Source organism: Crocodylus porosus, unplaced genomic scaffold, assembly GCF_001723895.1.
Source record: "Crocodylus porosus isolate Cpor-Errol unplaced genomic scaffold, CroPor_comp1, whole genome shotgun sequence".
NCBI lineage: Eukaryota > Metazoa > Chordata > Crocodylia > Crocodylidae > Crocodylus > Crocodylus porosus.
In genome coordinates this window covers 2,274,131-2,277,027 of record NW_017728934.1, presented here as the reverse complement: position 1 = coordinate 2,277,027, position 2,897 = coordinate 2,274,131, and the positions used below count along the sequence as shown (strand labels likewise).

General features: G+C 47.6%; 1 protein-coding gene across 1 annotated transcript in view; it reads left to right on the top strand.

Annotated features, from left to right (window-relative positions):
- LOC109317461 (copine-5-like) overlaps positions 1-242 on the top strand; it is a gene marked incomplete at its 5' end in the record, with an annotated part of 37,528 nt that extends 37,286 nt beyond the window's left edge. The window contains one exon of the mRNA XM_019546171.1: positions 153-242. Coding sequence (XP_019401716.1) covers positions 153-233 — 81 coding nt within the window. The remainder of the gene's footprint in view (positions 1-152) is intronic.
- Between the last annotated feature and the right edge of the window lie 2,655 nt (positions 243-2,897).

The following is a 2,897-nucleotide window of genomic DNA, read 5'->3' as shown; positions in this document are numbered from 1 at the left end:
GATGCAGCCAACATGGATGGCATACCAAGGACTCTTTGTATATTGAATTACCATCTACTTTCAGGGCGGATCCTCAGGTGGATTGGGTTATAGCAGAGAGCAAAGAAATAAATCGGATTCTTGATATTCATCCTGGTCTGTTCCTCCATCAGGATTTCCTGGGTCAGGCGTTCTGCACGCTGGGAGAAATAGTTGGCTCTTCAGGAAGCCGCCTGGAGAAGCCGCTGACGTGAGTGATGGAACTGCGCAGGGCAAGGGTCATGTGATTGTTGTACCATCCGTGCATGGGCGGGTGGGTTTGGCCTCCCTGATCCCTGGGGTCTGTGTGGTTTCAGCTACAGGGTTTGACCAGGAAGGTAGTGAGGTGGCAGCTGGGCCCAAAGAGCTATCTCTTGACTTACACAGGCTGAAGTAGAAGGGAGCAATGAGGTGACTCTAGATTTAGCTGGGGGGAGTGCTGTGGGGATCAGGCCCAGAGCTGGATGGTCTGTAGCCGCTGAACCAAGTAGGAGATGCATGGCCGTTGTGTGCTGCCAGAGAGGGGAAAACAGGATGCTGTTGCATTTCTCTTGGGTTTCCTACTTGACTCTTGCTCACTGACATTTTGGAGATGATAAATTATGAGTCGGTAAGTTTTTTTTTTTTTTTTTTCTTCTTTTCTCTTCACTGTGGTGATGGAGCTTTGTTGGCTTAGCTCAGTGGAGCTGCAGGAGCTAATAGCACTTATTGACTGAGGGCCAAGCTGTGCACTGTTACACTGGTGTAAATCCAAGTGAGCTCCACTGCATTCCTCTCCACCACTTACTCCATCACACAAGCAGACTCATACGCTGCTAACCTGACTGTCCAGCTGCCCCTTGGTGCAGCCCAGAATCCAGCCTCTAGACCTGAGCACTGCACTTCCGTGTGCCCACCAAAAGAACCACAGGCAAGAAGTAGTCGTCGTAGTCAGGGCACCAGTTTGATGTCCAAGAGAGGCAAGTTCAGTTCCAGGCTCTGCCACAGCTCTCCTATGTGGTCTTAGGCAAATCACTTAACGTTGATGTAACTCAAGTTCCTGTGTGTAAATTTTAGGTCTCTTTGGGGTATATGGTCATTGTGCAAATAAACATATTAGAGACTGATGTGCGTTGATACAAGATAATGGGAGCCATAGCTCAGTAGATAGGCAGCTATTTGCAGTTGATGTAATTCCCTAAGGCTCATGAAGACACACCACTTGGGCATCCCCAGGCCCTGAAAACAGCTTAGCCGTGGGCATAGGAAATAATTTGGTATGTGCTGTCTAGTATTTCTGTCTGAAGGAGAACAAAAACTTGGAAGGGATTTGATTTGGTGAATCTGGGTTTTTCATCTCTCAAAATCAGGGCCATCGTGTCTTGCTTTTCCCCATTTATCCCAGCGGGTCTTTGGAAGACCTAGAGGTGTGGGTTGGAAACTCTAAGTCAAAGGAGCAGAGATGCAAAGCCTTTAACAAAGATTACTTTCCTCCCAAGTTACATGCATGTTTGCAGAAACAGTGTTTTAAGAAATCTGGTCAAATATCCCTTCTTCTCTTAGAGCTTTCATTTCATTGGGAGCTGCAGTCTTACAACCAGGTTGTCAGATAGTCATAGACACCTAGGAAGAGTTGGATAGTGGTAGGCAAGACCTGAATTTCTAATGTTCAAAACAAGGAGGAAAAACCCTTAAGCAAACTTCACAGGCTATCTTTACGTGTGATAGGAAATGCCACATTTCCCCCTTACAGGTCACCCTCACAAGTTAATCAGCTAAGTCAGGCACACAGAGTCATTTTTTTCCTAGGGGGTTTTCAGTCCCTGCACAGCATCTGTAGAGCATTCAAATTCCCATTGACAGACCAAGATGAAAAGGCCTCCATGGAGCTGTTACTGCTTTGCATGTCCATCACAGGTAGACTGGGGTCTCTGCTTATGTGAATCAGGGCTGTCCCTGTTCATCCCAAGAGGAAAAGAGTGTACTCTGACAATGGAGGCTTTATAAACCCCAGCAGGAGCAGGCCAGATCCTGAGCCGTGTAAACCAGCCCAGTTGTATATTAATTTATCGCTCTTAACAATGAGGCAGCGCCTACTGAGAGCCAGTCTGATCTCCTGGGTTTTATGGGTGTCATGCACTGGGGCAAGGGATTTTTTTGGTCTCATTTCAAAGCTACCAGCAAGCTGTCCAAACTGCTCTCAGTGGGTCAAATTTCACTCCTGCTAGTGGGAGTGGAGTTAGATCAGCCTCACAGTTGAGGTCTCCCTGTGACATATGGAGGCTCCAGCAGCCTAATTAATGGAGTAGATGCCAAATTCTGCTTCTCTTCTAAAAACCGTGGGGGGTGGTGAGAGAAAGAGAGAGAGAGAGAATACCTGTGTGTTGTGCACTTGAGTGTGTGGGAGCAGGAATACCTGGTTATGTGCATTCAAGAAAGAAAGACCATGCTTTCCAGTGTATGTAAAGAGCTTGTGCAGTGGTGTGTGTGTGCATATGTGTGCGCACGCACGTGTATGTATTAGTAAGGATAACTACTATTACAAGACTTTATTTGCAGTCCAGCTGGACCCTTTACAAAGCTTAGGTAGAGCAATCAAGGCTCTCGCCAAATGAGATTAATATCCCAACTGCCTGTGGCATTCCCAGCCAGCCTGAATGCAGGATTTAGTCCAGTGGGAGGACGTGGCCAAGAAAGTGGAGGCTTGAGGCTCCTTCTGAGAGCAGTCAGACTCCTGCCTTTCTCTGTTCATGGCCCCCACCAGCTTGTGAACACTAATGAGAAGGGTTTCAGTGCCAGTGATACAGGTGGGGAGACTGAGGCTTACGAACCTAGCCAGGGATGGGACTCATGTGCCCCAAGTCATCTTTCAGAGCTGGAATCACAAGTCCTGCCTTGGT